Below are 16,617 nucleotides of genomic sequence, written 5' to 3' on the forward strand. Positions count from 1 at the left end.
AGTTTTGTGATTAAACTGGTCCTAAAACCTATAGTTTCATGATAATTTTTCTATTGAATTTGTAGTTTTCTGATTCTTTGGTCTTAAATATGCAGTTACGTAACAAATTTGGCGCTAAATATGTAGTTTTCCGATATAATGACTTAAATATTTAATTTTACGATAGTTTTGGTCAAAGTATTTGTATTTTTGTGAAATTTACTCTTATTGAACTGATTTGAGCTGTTCAAAATTTGATTGTTTCTTTTGGGAACTGAGAATTAGACAACCCAAGAAAAGAAGAAAGTGATGTGGAATAAAGTTGATACCCAAGCTTTGCTACAATATATGTGTATGAATGCATTTTATATATTATAGAAATAGTAAATGTATATATTTAAATATGTGAAAATGATGGTTTGACATTGCTTGTATATTGAGTTACAAAAACACAACAAAATTGTAAATAATAGTATGTCATGTTTGTATGATATTTAAATTACTTTAGATAATAATTGCTAGTGGTGATGATGTGGTATATCTTATATGTTGAGCTTTAGAAGTTAGTGGACATCAACTCTATAGTAAAATAGGATTCGCAAGAGCTCTTCAAATGCCTAGGATGGCCTCCCTCCCCCACCTCGACACTGACGGCGGGCCGCCTTGAACAACCCCCGAGGTCAAGCCTAGGTCGCATCTATCCACCCCACTCCTTAGAGGGGGAGCTTCTTATTTCCGCAGCTTCTTCTACAACTAAAAGCTTTCTAAACAATCCAACGTTTTATCCATACCGTGATAAGTTGTCAATCTTAATGGTAAGGAATATGTTTTGTCTGATCATCCAAACTTGCCTTTGCATTTCAACCAAAGGAATTTCATTAGATTTATTTAAATAGCTTGTTGAGTGGTCTTCTGTGGCTGGGTGGTTGTAGCTCCTAGTTGGTAGCATTGGATTTTAGAATTAGCCAAAAAACATTTGGATAATAACACTATTTATTACTAGTACAACATAAGGCACTAATTAACTGCAATAATTAAGCAGTATGTCTAGCCGTCTGTACAAGGTCATAGATATAAACTAGTTGGCACCCCGCTCCTTGCCACGGGATTTGCTAGTTTTATCGTCAAATAAAATCAATGTTTAAAATGATTAAATGCAACTCTATATATATACAACATAGATGATAATGTGGCTTCATGTATAGCCTCTGTTAGTACAATACAATTCATGTTTTATTTTTTAAAACATCATTTTGTGTTGTTATGATATATGAGAATTATTTTCATGCGTGATTTGCATATTGTCATAATTAGATAGCATGCACTTCTCTGCTTCATCTCAATCTTATTTTGAAAATGGGTTTAGTTTAATAATACCTAATTATTGTATGTTATCTAATTATTTATAACAAAACAAAACTTACATCTTATGCAATAATTGGAGTTGTATCCAGGGAAAAAAAGATAAGTTAGCATTAGCTTTGAGGACCTGAGAGAGAGAAAACATAGTGTTAGGTGCAGAATGGATAATAATGTCACGCATGATTACGAGCTAAAGGAGGTGAATGGATGAGTAATCAAAGATTAATGGATGAGTAGCTTCTTGATCCAACGGTTGATAACTCTATACTAATGTGATCCGATGGCTTAAAATCGTTGATGATGTGACTTCTTACATGTTTTTTTTATAGGAGTAAATATATCTTAGTAAGTACCAACTATATATAGGAGATAGGATAAGTTGGCTAATTAGGAATCATCGTATTCAACACAAAATTATGCAAGGAGAAACATGTGACAATTATTTTGAACCTTGCTAAGCCCACCGCCGCCGTCGCTCCTGAGGGTGGAAGCAGGCAGATCGATGTGTTGCCGGTGCTCCCGCTCCCACCTGCATAAGCCCACCGCCGCCGCTCCCGAGGGTGGAAGCAGGCAGATCCGCGAGCTGCCGGCGCTCCTGCTCCCGCCAGGCCGTTCCCGGTGACGGAGGCAACTAGATCTATGCGTCGCCGCGCCGTTGCTCCCGAGGACGGGAGGCGATGGATCCGCACGCCGCCGTCCTTCCCACCCGCACCTGACCGCTCCAGAGGACAGAGGCCGCCGAATCCGCGCGCCGCCGCCGCTTCCGAGGATGGGGGGCGGCGGATCTGTGCGCCGCCGTCCTTGCCCCTACACTCTCCCTTCCCAACGATGCGGGGTATGGAGGTGGAGCAGCGGCGACACAAGGATGGGCAACGGAGAACGGGGAGAGGACGGATGACGTCGGTGGTGACGGGTGGAGGGCGGGCGACAACGAAGGCGACTGGGGGAGTCCCGTGCCGGCACCAGCACTGACCGCAGGGCGCGAGGCGTGGGTGGGGCGATGGCCACGCGGTGGGGAGGTGGGGAACAACCCGTGGCTAGAGTTTGGGGTAGATGCGGTTGTTTTTCGAAAAAGCCCCTTCGTTTTTTATGTTTACAACACTACCCCTAAAAGCAGAATTTTCTCTTCTTCGCATTGTATTTATGTGAAATAGAAGGGCTTTTCCAGAACAAACAAAACGGAGTGGGAACAGGTACAAGGACGTATGCAATATTTCGTGAAAACTCAAGGACTTTTTTTTTTTGCAAAATAGCCTATTAATGAAACCGGTTCCAGCCCTCAGTGGAGACTGGCGCGCATGCACACCCCCACAGCGCCCAAATTTTGGATTGATTGGCGCACCACGTACAAGCGGTCACCTGCGCGCGTGCGAGGAGCCGAGGGCATAAAGGAGCGACGTGTAAAGCAACGAGATAGCCAAAAAAAATTCAAAAAAAGGAGAAAAACGGAGGGTTTAGGCTAGTAATTGGCTGATGATGAGCATGAGTAGAGTATGAGTACGTGTACATAACCTGGACACCCAAAGTAAGTTTACTCTTAAAATTGATTGACAATAGTGCCCAATCTAGGATTTTGAACCTTGCTAAGTAGCACGGTACACAACCTCACCAGTCACCACCTATCCATCTGGCCACAATGTTGTCTTCTGATGTCTCACTCTACTTTCTGCCATTGTATTCTAGAATCATATTATAAACACTCTCCTTGTGTAAATAATTTTGATTGCCAATGATGGGAATAATTAACTTTTTGCCACTCTTACGAGTGGTGGTAAATGATTTACCACTAGGCCCACATGTCATAGACACATGAGGGATCACATGTCATAGGCAGCGAGTGATAAATCATTAATTGGCACATCTTAAAAGTGTCAAATAATTAAATGTGATGAGCTGATGAAACAAGGTACAACTGATCTCAACATAAATGATGACAAAGACAAATGTATTAATTACAAATAGATCGAGATGACAACGTTCCTAGCAAGTATTCACCAGCAAGCGGGCAGTAGTACGCAATGCATGCACACATCCAAACAAGGGGTACAGGAAGAGATATGGCTTAAAAAGCTGAATATAAATTCATATTCCAGATGTAGCAAAGATAAGAGTAGACTGGAAAAATCAAATCTTGTAGAGGCACGAGTCTTCCAAATTTCTTCATGCTGACAGATTAATATGTATAAAAAATCCGACTGTAAATTCATGATAATTTTACAGAAACTGAGAAAGCATATGTAATAAACAGTTCGCTTGATATATATACAGAAAGCATCTAAATAAATTATAGAGAACTGTTTTACATATATGCTGCAGTTGAAGTAGGTACCATAACAAATATGATGGCTAGCACATGCTGAATAATAATAACTATACATTTCTAAGAGCCCAAGAGAACAGGGTGAAACGGTTTGGAAAGATCAAACATTGCCCAAGGAGAGTGATTGCTTGGCTTACTGTCCATCAAATCGAACATCTCTAAGAGCAAGTTTAATAGTATAGCCCACTACTAGCTCCAATTCACCTATAGCCAAACTAATAGCCAACTCATACAATAGTTGCTATTAATATATGGTCTCACATGTCATACACACATTGTATCTTGGAGTCCGCGCTGCAGCTGGCTACATATCTGTAGCCCGTTGCTCTTCTCTCTCATCTTTTATCTCATTAAAATATGTTTATAGCTGGCTAATAATCTGTTATTGAACCTGCTCTAAAGGAACTTCCCTCTAAAACAAAGTATAGTCAATATTTGAAATTGTGCCAAAAAAGGGCATGATTAAGAGATTCTATGGTAAAAGAGTAAAAAGGAAAAACTATCCAAGAATACAAAAGTTGGCATGAAAATATTGCATATCTATCATATTTTGGGGGTAATGTTACAATTATGGATCCGACAAATCTTTGACCACTCAGAACCACCAGACTGGCATTCCCCATGCAACTCATTGCAACAGCCGTTGATGTCAAGGACCCACAGGTTTGGGGGCATCAGTGGGAGCGACTGAAGAAGTGGAGTGTTATGCAGAAGCATGCTTCGTAGAGTGTGCCATTCATGCATATTAGGCAAAGACTTCAACAGTTCAGCGTTGCTTATTTCTATATGCTCTAGGTGAGATCTATTCTGTAACAGCCATTCTAAAGGCAACTCAGCCATTTTCTCTCTCTCTAATATGATAAGTTTTTTCGTAAGGCACAGATTTCTTATTGGGCTTATAGCAAGTAACTGATGGTCATCAATTTCAAGTGTTTCAAGCTTAAGATAAGTACTTTCATCTGATGCTGGAGGAAGCCTTGATGACGTAGTAACCAAGTTGGCACAATGCTCTATCCTCAGTACTTTAAGATAAGCAAGGGCTTCTAGTCCACCCAAGGATGACAACCTGTTACATTCAATGATTCTAATGCTCTCCAATTTAGACATCCTTTTGAAATCTGATGCATCAGGAAGGGAGATCAACATGTGGCAACAGACCAGGCTTAAGACAGTGAGAACTCTGCAATGTTCCTCTTGTAAGAACCCATTTAGAGAAACCAGAAGATTGCAAGACTCAACATTCAAAATAGAGAGCTGCGACTCCACCAAAGAAACACGTCTTCGCCCCATATGAGTACACATGGTTGGCAGACTTGACATTCCAACTCTATCTATGTCCAAATACCTCAGACTAAAAGGTAAACTGGGTAGCTCTGACAGGCCCAGGCAATTCTTCACAACAAAAGTGATCAGATGAGGAGGCAGAACATCAGGACTGGTGTCTTTGTATCCATACACAACAGTGCTGTAGGATGAACTAGCAATATATTCCAATTTCGGTAGGTTCTTCAAAAACAGATGCTTTAGTGTCCATAGATATCCAAATGGAGGAAGTTTATCCCATTCCACACATCCATCAAGCTTCAGATATACCAAATTGGAAAAATACTTAGATTCCATCCACAATGGAGGTCGTGTGCCGTTATATCCAGAAATAACGAAATGCTTGAGATTACTGTCAGGAACAAGCTTATTAAGGATCCTACCATCACAACTAGCTTGATCAGCACACCATTCCAAAGACAATACCTTCAGATCCGATTTCTTATCCAGTTCAGCATCAGATGCTTCAGTGTGATCAATAACATTTTGGACATCAAGCACAATGACTTTTTGGAGCTTCCTTAAATCCTTCAGCTCAGTTATTTTGTGGCCATCTGTTCTTTTCACACTGAACCCATTCAACTCTCGAAGAGTAGTCAGGCTACCAATCTGAGCGATCCTGGACACTGTAGTTTTAGGAAGATGCAGTTTCTGCAAGTGAGGTAGATTAATACTTATAGATCTACTTTCGTTTTCTTTCTCAATCTTTAGGATCTGAAGGACCTCCAGGTGACAGAGCTTAAATAATTTACTTAGATTAGATTCCTTGGTAGCTGACAGATAGATGTACCTCAAGTGCTCAAGCCCAGCAATAGTGTCGTTCATACAAAACCAACCATTTCCGTATAGCTTTAAGAGTCGCAAGCTTGTCCTGCCTTCGATTGAATTTTTAAGAGCATTTGCATGTTCTTCCTGGATGGAATTTTCCTTATTTTCTATGACAAGAGTGCGCAGGTACTTGAACTTGGAAATAACATTTATAGTTTCAGCATTTATGCCTTCTACGTACAAGTGTCGCACTGTTAGAGGTATGCCAATTCCATGGTCAGTGGCTTTTAATCTTGAACATTCCCCAATGGAGACAGTGCATGAAAGTTCATGCATTCCATCATGCAAGACATAGTAATCTTCAGAAGTATCAACATTCAGTTCTCTGGGTACAAGTGAAAAGAATGATTTTTGCCATAGAGTATTGAAGTACTGTATAGCAATATCTTCCCGGTTATTTATGCCATCCTCTCTTTGCAATATCAGTCCTGAACTCACCCACATCTCAACCATCTCTTCCATCTTGAACTTGTAATGAGGTGGAAATATGCTGCAGTACCGGAAGCAAACCTGCACTTCATTACTCAGGCTTTCATAACTCAGTCTGAGAACTTTCTTGATTTCAGTGGCAACATCATCAACTTTGTGGATATCGTGATTTAAGATGGTGTTCCATCTGGCATGATCTGTGTTTCCTTGTAGATGCCGGCCAATTGTTCTTGCTAACAAAGGGCATCCTTTGAGTTTTCTGGCAATCTGTTCACCAATCAATTGAAGCTCGAAGCAGTCACTGGGACTCAAGTCACCAAACGCATGATGATTGAAGAGCTTCAGAGTGTTCTCTTGATCTAAACCACCCAGCTCCAAACATTTATATGTATCTGGAGACATCTGGCCTTCAACAGCATTAGCCACTGGCCTTATTTGGGTCGTGAGCAAGATTTTACCTCCCATTGGGGCATTTTTTCTGATTAGATCTAAAAATTGTTGCCATCGTTCACTTTGTGCATCATCCCGTGCATCGTCTAAGACCAGTAGAAATTTGTCAGTCATAATGGTGTCCAAGCCATCAGCGCTAGCTTTGTACCTGTTGAATGATCCCGAGATCTTCCTCACCAACACTTTAGGATCAAAGATCTTAGATACGTCTGCCCATATGATTTTGTTAGCAAAATGATCTTGAACCTTCTTATCTTGACAGACAAACTGGGCAAGTGTTGTTTTCCCCATACCACCAGCACCAACAATTGCACACAATGAGAGCTTTTGATCTCTAATATTTGGAGTTAGAACACCGAGCCAATCGATTATTGCATCCTTTTCCTTGAGCCGACCAAATATAGTTGTTCTCAACCCTTTTGTGACCTCCTGTATGCTGGCAGAATCTTGGATGTGCGCTTTACCATGAGAGCACGAGCTGGGATATATGGCCGGGAGGGATCTCCCTGCATTGTCAAGGACTGCATCTAAATTCTTGAGTGCATCTTTCAGATTCTCCGTTGCTCTACTGGAGTCAGCAACATGGAATTTCCTGCTGATGCTACTCAAAAGGGATGATAAGCTCACCTTGCTGCGATTATTGGCGCTGCTCTTGAGGTCTAAGAACTCCAGTGAATCGAGCGCGTCTTCGGCCTCCTGGATGGCATCCCTGAGCTGCCACACCACCTCGGACAAACTTGGATTGCTCAGCGTCTGCTGCTGATCAACAGCGTAAAGGATCGCTTCAACAAAGGGCAGCTTCTGCTGCAGCCTCTTGCACAGATCCCCGTCGGGAATGCGATCGACAATCTTTTTGACGAGGTAGGAGATGGCCGGCTGCACCACGGCCTTCCCGACGAAGACAGCTGCAGCTTCCGCCATGCCACGAAGAGATTTGGCTGGAAGAGGATGAGGATCAAACAGTCGTCTCTCGAGGTCAATGCTCCCTCAGTAATGCGCTGGTTCGGAACTCGGAAAATTCCAAACACAAACAGCTCTGCAATGTAGGTGTTGCTTTCAACCCCATATATACTTAATTCATCAGCATCCACCACTTGAAATAAACAATTTCGACCAAATTGCGAGATATCCGGTGATTGATTAATTCCATTGATTGGTGACACAGGTGGAAAAAATGGGGAAAAAAATAAATATCAGAAAGCAGGGACCCTCCCTGTCTGATAGATCGACTCGTCAAAGACGACAGCGAATGCAGCAAAAGCCATGGGGGCCCTTGTGGTGGTCCATAGGTTTGGGGGGGAAGGATGATGTGCTAACCACCACTTCCCCAGCCGGCCCGCTCCCATGGGCATCATCTCCGGCTCCGCCCGTGGACCCCAGCTAGACCTAGCCCTAGCCCTAAGTCGAGATCTACGAGCTAAGCTTGTGGCGTACCTGCGCCGGGCCGTACGTCGCCGGCGATGCCAGCCCTCCGGCGGACCGGCCTCCGCGCCGGCGACAACCGGGCGTTCCATCTCCTGGTCTTGGTGCACGCCATGGTCCGCGCCCGCGGTCGTCTATTGCGGTGGGTCCGTCGTGTCGGGCTGTACCGACGACGGCATTTCAGTGGACCCTTTCTGTGTGGCGCTGGCGTGCAACACGGTGTGCTAGCGCTTGTCGAATTAGAGCAAGTTTAACAGTACACCTCACTACTAGCTCCAATTCATCTATAACTAATCTAATAGTCAATTCATATAATAGTTACTTACTATACTATTAATATATGGTCCCATCAGTCCGTGCTGCAGCTGGCTACAGATCTGTAGCTCGCTACTCTTCTCTCACATATTTTATCTCAGTAAAATATAATTATAGCTGGCTAATAGTCTGCTATTGTACCTGCTCTTATACTCCTCCGTGGTTCGTCCTATTTCAAGTGTAATTGTAGATGGGTTCTTAGGAGGCTGCTATGGAAATAAGCGACTAACATGGGAGAGACAAATGAGATGATGGGTATTAGACGAGGACGAGGGCAAATACAACATTCAACCACATACCAATTACAAACACAAAGAATCAATACATGCAACATCGAATCATAATAGAATAAAACACTATGATGCAATAAAGTGTAACGGGAAAAACAATAGAGTGCAACATCGCTAAAAACTCCAACAAAATGAACCGGCCTTCATCTTCTTCTACTCCGGCCACCACAACCACCAATGCGGCGGAGGGAGGTGATAGTGCAACGAAGATGCGGCGCAAGGTGGGCAGCCTCCGGTCAAGGCTAGAGCCAGTCGTGTTAGCACCCAGATCCAACACCTCCTCCCCATCCCGCGTCACTGTGCCTAGCATCCGCTGCCGCCGCTAGCGAGGTCCAATGCCTCCACCATATCCACATCACTGTACGCCCCTACCACGCCGCCGCTGCTGGCGAGGTCCAATGCCTCCACCATATCTCACATCACTGTGCTCCCCTACCACGCCGCGCTCTGCTGCCGTCATGTGGTGCTGGCAAGGTCCAGCTCCTCCTCCCTATCCCACGTCGCCGCGCCCTGCTGTCATGTACTCATGTGCTTGCCGCCGGCGAGGCCCAATATCTCTTTCATCACCGTATGGCCATCGAAAAAAGTTTTTGAGGAGAGATAGAGCAGGAGCGAGGAAAAAATAAAACGAAAGAGATGAGAACGTGTGGTGAAGGTGGTAGTTAATTATTTTGGATAAGGATGAGGGCGTCTGATATTTTAGTCGCCCAGGCGTCCGCGACTAAGCATTTTTGGGGTTTTTATATTCAATGTTTGACTGTTCGTCTTATTTAAAATTTTTCTATAATTAATGTTTTTATTATTATTAGATGAACATGAATAGTATTTTATGTATGACTTATTTTTTAAATTTTTTTTCATAAATTTTTTAATAATACTAACAGTACACACGCAGAAACCCATCCGCAATTAAAATGGGACGGGTAGAGTACTAAAAAAAGAGTATTTCTCGACCTCCATGTGTATTCTACTATACTACACATCCACGGAGCTATCGGCGGCGACCACGGCGGTGGTCCAGGCTGTGCGGCGGTTGACGAGGATGACATGAGAGATGGTGTTGGTGGGGGCACCAGCTGATGGTTGATCGGCCACAGGAGCAACGAGCGCGCAAAAGGATATGGTGGCGGCAGTGGCCATTGTGAGCGGATCCGACAGTGGCGGCGTGGCCTCGTGGCCGGATCCGGTGGTGGTGACGCTTGCGGGAGGAGAGCGACGATGGCGGCGCTCGTGTGTCTCGCTTTCTTCGTCTTTTTTCCATCTATGGCTGTAAGCACCTAGGCAGAGAGACAATAGCAGGAGAGAATAGAGATTATTATTTTTATTCCTTATAGGTGGTCCTTACATATAAAATTAGCTCATCATAAAAATACCGTATAAAGACTATTTCCACAATATATAATACATCTTTATAATATACATTGCGGATGCCCTTAGCTCATCTTTTCATGGTAGGTATTTGTGCTAATGCTGATGATCATATACTAACCTTACGACTCATCCAAAGAGTAAAAGGCTGATTAAAAACACACCATGACAGGGTCTAATTATTATTGCTACAGTACTTTAGTCTTAAAGAAACTCCAATACATCGTATCGTACAGTAATTGTTGTATCCTTCGGGAATTTTACGATCAATGTTACAACAGTTTTCTATTGGGTTACTTTCTTCATCTTAAAATATTGCTACTTACTATCTAGAATACGATTGAACACTTCCTATAGTACCTATAGTATAACGAATCTGGATAAACCTTCTATCCAGATTTGTTTTACTAGAAAGTGTCTCCTCCTAGGTAGCAACAGTTTGAGACGAAGGTAGCATTTGATTTGACAGAATCAAACTGTTTACTCTATCTGTCAGTCACATCCCGTACTAAATTTGTGGTGCTCTGAAACACGGAAAAAAAGGTGGTCTTGAATTCAGTACAAATCGAGAATAATACTACGATGTCCAATGCAACTCCCGTTGCCAATTCCGTTCATACAAAATTCAAATGCAGCACAACACTCGTATATAGAACAATCAGAAACAATTCAGGCATAGTAATCTTATCCTGATAATGGAACTTTATGTCATGAATTAGGCAGAATTAGTCATGATCACACATATATCATCTGGTGAGTGTATGCTTCCAGGGTCACACTCCAAGATTACAGTCTCTGCAGATGAAATCACCATCCAATCAAGTCTTGCTCTTCATGGCCTCATATCGAACCCGCTGCTGAGGCCTGTAGGCATCACTCCATAGCCCATTCGGTCTGGACCCTTTGCTGCAATCTGGCTCTGCATGCCAATCTAGCTGTGATCAGTTCAAATGCAACTTAAAATAATGGCATGCTGCCATAAAAAGGTAAAAACTGGATGCTTTGTCCCCAAGCAGCAAAGCCTCTGCTCGGATATTTTTATGCTCTTCTTTGGCATATAACTACCATATTGTAAATATGTACTGTGGTACTCATATTTCGAACAGAATGAGGATGCAAAAACTTCAGAATATATTATAGATATGTACTGGAGTACTGAAATTTTGAACAAAATGAATACACAAAAATTTCAGAGTACATTATCGTTATGCCGAAAAAGAGTATAATATCCATTTAGCTTGTGCAAAAGAGGCAGCAAAGAGGACATGCCAGTCTTGATTTGCAGTTTTGCACTAGCTTTTTGATGAAGTACCTGTAAAGTTCATATCATCTGGTGGTACCAGCAACAAGAGTGTAGAGTCTGTTCATTGCATTGATTGCGTTCTGGATATTGCACCTTACCAGAGGCAAGATTGGAAAGCACGAAATCAAAAAACATTCAACCAAAGAGAGTATACAGCGGCTGCCGTGATGCACCAAATCAGAGAATGTCTGCAAATATGGGAGAACCGCGTCAAGCCACAATGCCGGACTCTAATGCGCAGCTGGGCTGCCTTGCTAGCGTAGCAGCTATATCTCCCTACTCTTTTTATGCTCCTCTTCATGTTGTTTTCTTTTTGTTTTCTTTTTCGTTTCTCTCTTTCTTTCTCCCTTCTTTCTTCTTCCTTCCTCTGTCTGTTGTGGTTTCTTTTCAATTTCTTTCTGATCTTTGTAATTCTGTTGTAACACCTTGACTACCATTAATAAAATGGTTATAAGGTAGAGCCTCTCTACCTTTTTCAGTCAAAAAAAATATTCATATGATGCTACTGACAACATCGCAATGTTTGTAGGAAACTACTCAGCTATTCATGGGTCTTACTCTTTACACAAAGGTTTCCACTGTTCCACATGCTGCACTGGTATTTAATCTATGACAACAAATCGGCGGGAAGGATTGGTGGTGCTGTCATCAAAATATTGAATCTTATCATCATCGTCGCTTGAATCTACAAAAAAAAAAGTACATTAAGTATATGCAGGAGTGTGAAGCATTAACACCCATGACCCATAGGTAGCAGAAGCATCCAAAAGGATTCAGACAAAAAAACATTTCAAGATGAGCTGGATATTCTCCATCATGACATGGGGAGGAAGAAGATTAGTTTATTTAGCATGACAATAAGGTCGATATAAAAGTACACATGTTACAGGACACATAGAGTTTCTAAACAAGCAACTGTAAGAAAAGAACCTACTTATAATCCTTTAATTCAGCAAATTTGTTTTTGTATAAAAGATCAGGACAATAAATCCTTATATAAAATTGTTAAGTGCTATAGAATCTTGCACAACAGCGGACGTAGGAACAGGACAAGTGGTATTTCGATAGAGGATGAGGCCAATCAAATAATCCATACTAAACAAAAGATGAGTAAGCACTCAGCATGAGAATGAATTATAATTCTTAGTGATGACTGGTGAGTAAATAACAAATATCTAACTGATCAAAGACACAATAACATAAAGTTAGTTGTTACATGTCAAAGATAAAATTGAGAACAGAAAGAAATGCACCTTCAGAGTAGGCCTTCATATCCACATGAGCAATGTGTTTGATTTTGACCCACTTTGAACCAACATTCGTTTCATAGCGCTTCCAAAACCTTGGGTCACAGCCCCAGATCGTCAGCTTATTAAGTGAAACTGGCAGCTGCGGGAGGAACTTTATTGCAGGGGCCCTTTCGATATGCAAGCTCTGTAGCGATTTCAACTTCTTCATCTGAGAAGGTAGAGTCTGCAAATTCTTAGCAACTCCTAACTCGATCAAATGGAGTGAAGAAGCATTTTGGAGCAACCACTCCTTAGGCAAGGACTCCATCGCATGATCATCACCGATGTGCAGCTCCATAGTGTACCTGAGACTCCTTATTGGCTCCACTAGCAACATCGCTTCGCGATCAACTTTGAGCTTATGTAGCTTAAAGGAGCAACCAGCTTGTTCAGAATATGAATGATGGATCTTGTCACAACATAGGATTGATAGAACTCTCAGGGATGGAACAGCTCCAAGACCACCCAAGGATAACAGGTTTTTGCATCTTGCTATGGAAACATCATTCAGATTTTTCAGAGTCCTAAACACTTCCTCTGATGGAAGTTTCTCTATGTTACTGCAGCTGAACAGTGTAAAACTTCTGAGGGATGTGAGGTCTTGCAGTGACATGAGAACTGAGCCCTCCATATGACCACATGGATTTATGTCCAACTTCTTGAGTGACATAGGCCACATGTTGCATGCGGTCTTAACATTCCCCAGCATTGGGCATGCAACTATTTCTAGGGAAGTCAGGTGATGTAAGTCTGTTAATCCCGTTGCTGGCAGATGGCTTAGGTTTTCGCAATTTCTCACAACTAATGTTTTGAGGGACTGAAGATATTGCTTCTGCTCTAGGAGACCTTGATCCAGAGAAGTCAAATGTTCACAACATTCAATGTGCAAAAGAGCAAGACATGACTTTAGAGATGATGATGACGACGATGATTCACTTGTACCAGTATAACTCTGATGTATCATCGGCATAATAGAAAGCCCAACATGCTTTACTATTAATTGCTGAAGTGTACAAGGTATAGCAGGGATATTTTTCAGGCTAGGGCACCACAGAATGATTAGAGTATTGAGAAATGGAGGCAGAACATTCTCTGGTTCGTTGCTCTGAAATTGCTCCCTTGTCACTGTACGTATGCATTCTAATCGCAAAAGGTGTTCCAACTTTAGATACTTCAGTGAACTTAGCTTCTGAAATGAGGGCATGGTCTTCCAGTTCATGCAACGTTCAAGCTCAAGTGAGACCAAATGGATAAGTGATGAATTCCCAATCCAAATAGGGGGTTGTACTCCACTATATCCATGTATATGCAACTGTTCAATTTCTTTGTTTGGTTCCAGGCTGTCAATGATTCGGTGATCAAGATTCTCCGGATCATTCAAACACTGGTTCCACGACAGGGACAAAAATCTCATGTGTTGTTTTCCCTTTATTTTGATTGCCTCAGATTCTTTACTATTCTTGACATTTTGGAGATTTCTTAGGCTAAGTTGACGAAGAGCTGTTAAATTTCTTAATGCCATCAACCTTTGACCATCATTTTCTGCTATACCAAATACATGTAACTGCTGAAGTCTGGTTAACATCCTAATATTAAGGATCTTGGATAACATAATATTTTCAGGAACATGGAGACAATGCAAGGAGCGCAGGTTATGTATGCAACTGAAGTATTCTTCTTCATCTGTGAAATAATTGATCCTGAGCACTTTCAGATGATAGAGTCTATGCACAAGGCTAATTAAAGACCGATCACATGAAAATAAGAAGAGATAACGGAGATGAGTTAGGGTGTCGAGTTCATGAAGTGCATGTGAAAGGGATGGCACACACAAGTACAGCAGACGCAAACGTACAGACATCATCAGAACATCTCGGAGAGCAGATTCAGCTTCTTGATCCAGATAAGACTCACTTTGTATGATAAGAGTCCGCAAATTCTCCAAAGGGGGGATCTGGTTTAAACTGCCGCAATGTACAACAGACAAGTGTCTGGTCGTTGGCATGACATTTCTGAAATCATCGTTATCTACTCTTGCACATTCACCTCGTGAGACAAATTGTGCCAAGTCATGCACTAAACTGTGCAAGACATAATATTCTTTCTGATCTCCATTAGAAGATTCTGTTTCTAGCATAGAGCAAAAGAATGACTTTTTTGCCAATGCAGCAAAGTATTGTTCCCCCAAATCAACATCATTTTTTCCCGATGAGCTGAGAGGTATCAATCCAGAACCAATCCACATGTTTACCAATTCCAACTTATCAAATCTGTGTCCCTTTGGAAATATACTACAATATCTAAAGCAATTCTGTAGCTCTGTAGGTAGTCGGTTGTAACTTGTAAAAAGAAAGTTCATTCCCATTTCATACCGCCAGCTTCCTTTAAGTACACTGTACCAGTGTTTGGGATTCATTCTGTTCAATTGTGAAGCAACTCTAATCGTTACCAGAGGGCATCCACCAATCTGTTTTGCTATCTGCTCTGCGATCAATTTGAGATCAGCAGGATGTCCGGAAGAATGCAAACAGCTTTTCAGGAGCTTAAGATTGTTGAATTCGTCCAGTTCACCCAATTTCAAACATTCAACTTCAGCTCCTATGCCCTCTTCTGCAATGTCCGCTACTGACTGCATTTGAGTGGTCAGTAGGATCCTGCTTCCAGGTTTGCAATCCTTTAGAGAATCCGCTAATGAGTTCCACTCCTCCAGATTATTATCTTCCCAGGCATCATCCAGAACAAGCAGAAGCTTCTTGTAAATTGATTCCACTATAACCCTTGTTACTGCTTGTGCTCTGAAATTACCAGATAGTGACACCCAAGCAAAAGAGTCAAAATTCATTCGAACTCTCGAGTCCCCATAAGCAAGTCGAGCAAGTTCTGTCTTCCCCATGCCTGCAATACCTACTATTGCAAATATGGAGACAGGGTGGCTTCTGATAACAGGTTGAGGCTCTTCTTGAATCAGCCACTGCACTATTTGTTGCTGCTCCCTGTCTCGCCCAAACAACACCTTGTGGTTGCCATATCGATCGAAAGATTCGAAATGGTAGCTGGATTGGTAGGATGGCACCTCGTGTTTTAACCTCAAGACAACATCTTCGAACTCTCTGACGGCAGTTTCAAGAATAGCAGTATGGCGGACGACAGAAGGCATAAAAAGCAGCTTGCTGAAGTTGCGAAATGCGGGATTACGAACCTCTTCCAGCTTTCTGCACTCGACGTCGTCGATTGCGTCCTCCAGACGCGAAACAACGTCCATGAACTCCCTTCTTCGTGGCTCAGCAGCACCAAATAGGCTCCGGGGATAACCGTACGCGGTTCGTAAGACCGAGAGGGCCTGAAACAGCTTCTCTTTCCAAACCTGGTTGTCGACGCCATCGATGTAGGAGAAGGCTCTGTCCAGCAACGACATGGAATGCGCTGCCGCCCAATTCATGCTACCCTCCATGTTTGAGGAATGAGACTGCTATTCCTTTCCTTGTCAATGGAGATGTGGGAGTGGAAGGAACGAGGGAAGATACAAGAGGAGGGGTCAACGGGAGCCTCTGCTGGTGGTGGTGGGCTGGTGGCTGGTGGGCGGTGGCGATGTCATGAATGAACTGCGATTTTCGACAGAAGTACAGAACCCCCTGCTCTATTGCACAGTTGTGCATTCCTCCTGTGTTTTCCTGCCAAACCCCTTCACTTCAACTGCCTGACTGCTCCGTAAAAAAATAAGAATAAATTACGCAAGGCTATCTATCTATTATTCTATTATATAAGTAAAAGTCTATCAAACTTTCTCGAACGTGACTCCCGCTCGGGCGACCGATGAGAGGAGGTTAAAATCAGGTGCTGATGTCAGCATAACATCAGCACTCGATTTACGTGCAAAACTACTTTAAACTGTTTTTTCTCTTAAATTACTTATCCAAATTATGATCCGATTGCACCATT

The 16,617-nt window shown here is 42.3% G+C and overlaps 2 protein-coding genes across 5 annotated transcripts; both read right to left on the bottom strand.

Moving 5' to 3' along the window:
* Positions 1-4,029: 4,029 nt before the first annotated feature.
* Positions 4,030-8,314, bottom strand: LOC127757538 (putative disease resistance protein RGA3). 3 transcript variants are annotated; one of them, XM_052283071.1, is made up of 2 exons: positions 7,319-7,454; positions 4,030-7,197 (listed from the first exon to the last, which is right to left on the bottom strand). In XM_052283071.1, the coding sequence occupies exon 2, from the start codon at positions 6,980-6,982 to the stop codon at positions 4,205-4,207; it is 2,778 nt and encodes a 925-aa protein (XP_052139031.1). In that variant the 5' UTR covers positions 6,983-7,197; positions 7,319-7,454; the 3' UTR covers positions 4,030-4,204. The 3 variants fall into 3 exon arrangements, with proteins under 3 accessions (XP_052139031.1, XP_052139030.1, XP_052139028.1); XM_052283070.1 differs by having other exon boundaries at positions 4,030-7,212; positions 7,319-7,453; XM_052283068.1 differs by having other exon boundaries at positions 4,030-8,314.
* Positions 8,315-10,625: 2,311 nt separating this feature from the next.
* On the bottom strand, positions 10,626-16,250 carry LOC127757280 (putative disease resistance protein RGA4). Of its 2 annotated transcripts, XR_008013408.1 has the most exons (3): positions 12,643-16,250; positions 11,399-12,074; positions 10,626-11,005 (listed from the first exon to the last, which is right to left on the bottom strand). XR_008013408.1 is itself a non-coding variant. In XM_052282774.1 (2 exons), the coding sequence occupies exons 1-2, from the start codon at positions 16,127-16,129 to the stop codon at positions 11,992-11,994; spliced, it is 3,570 nt and encodes a 1,189-aa protein (XP_052138734.1). In that variant the 5' UTR covers positions 16,130-16,250; the 3' UTR covers positions 11,023-11,991. The 2 variants fall into 2 exon arrangements, 1 of the variants encoding a protein (XP_052138734.1); XM_052282774.1 differs by lacking the exon at positions 10,626-11,005 and having other exon boundaries at positions 11,023-12,074.
* Between the last annotated feature and the right edge of the window lie 367 nt (positions 16,251-16,617).

The sequence above is a fragment of the Oryza glaberrima genome, chromosome 12 (assembly GCF_000147395.1).
Source record: "Oryza glaberrima chromosome 12, OglaRS2, whole genome shotgun sequence".
NCBI lineage: Eukaryota > Viridiplantae > Streptophyta > Magnoliopsida > Poales > Poaceae > Oryza > Oryza glaberrima.